The 499-nt window shown below is 60.3% G+C and overlaps 1 protein-coding gene across 1 annotated transcript in view; it reads left to right on the plus strand.

Moving 5' to 3' along the window:
* The window catches only part of ETH_00039885 (uncharacterized protein), a gene marked incomplete at both ends in the record, with an annotated part of 1,390 nt that extends 1,000 nt beyond the window's left edge, over window positions 1–390 (plus strand). The window contains one exon of the mRNA XM_013375612.1: window positions 1–390. Within this exon, the coding sequence (XP_013231066.1) occupies window positions 1–390 (390 nt within the window).
* Window positions 391–499: the final 109 nt, after the last annotated feature.

Here is a 499-nt window from a genome sequence, read left to right on the forward strand (position 1 = left end):
GCTGCTGCAGCAAAGCTGCCGCCTGCAGCAGGAGCAGCAGCAGCAGCAGGCGCAGCAAACGGCAACCTCAACATACACCACAACAAGACTGCAGAGCTGCAGCATCTGCTGCAGCCCTCGCTGCGGGAAGCCACTGCAGCAGCAGCAGCAGCAGCAGGGAATGGAGCAGCAGCAGATGCGCTGCAGCAGGACCAGGCTTTCCAAAGGCAGCTAGAGCTCATCGCAGCAGACCTCAAGGCCTGCGCCCTCGACAACCAGCAGCTGCTGCGCATGCAGCAGCAGCTGCAGCAGCAGCAGCAGCAACAGCAAAGATCCAGCATAGACAACCGGCCGCCGTGGAACGACCGCTTTGCTGTCAAAGGGTCGGAAAACGATCATATGTACCTTTAACTTGCTGCTGCTGCAGCAGCAGCAGCAACTGCTGCTGCAGCAGCAGCAACTGCTGCTGCAGCAGCAGCAATTGCTGCTGCTGCTGCAGCTGCTGCTTTCATGGCGGGTG

The sequence above is a fragment of the Eimeria tenella genome, genomic scaffold (genome assembly GCF_000499545.2).
Source record: "Eimeria tenella Houghton genomic scaffold, Eth_scaff2907, whole genome shotgun sequence".
Lineage (NCBI taxonomy): Eukaryota > Apicomplexa > Conoidasida > Eucoccidiorida > Eimeriidae > Eimeria > Eimeria tenella.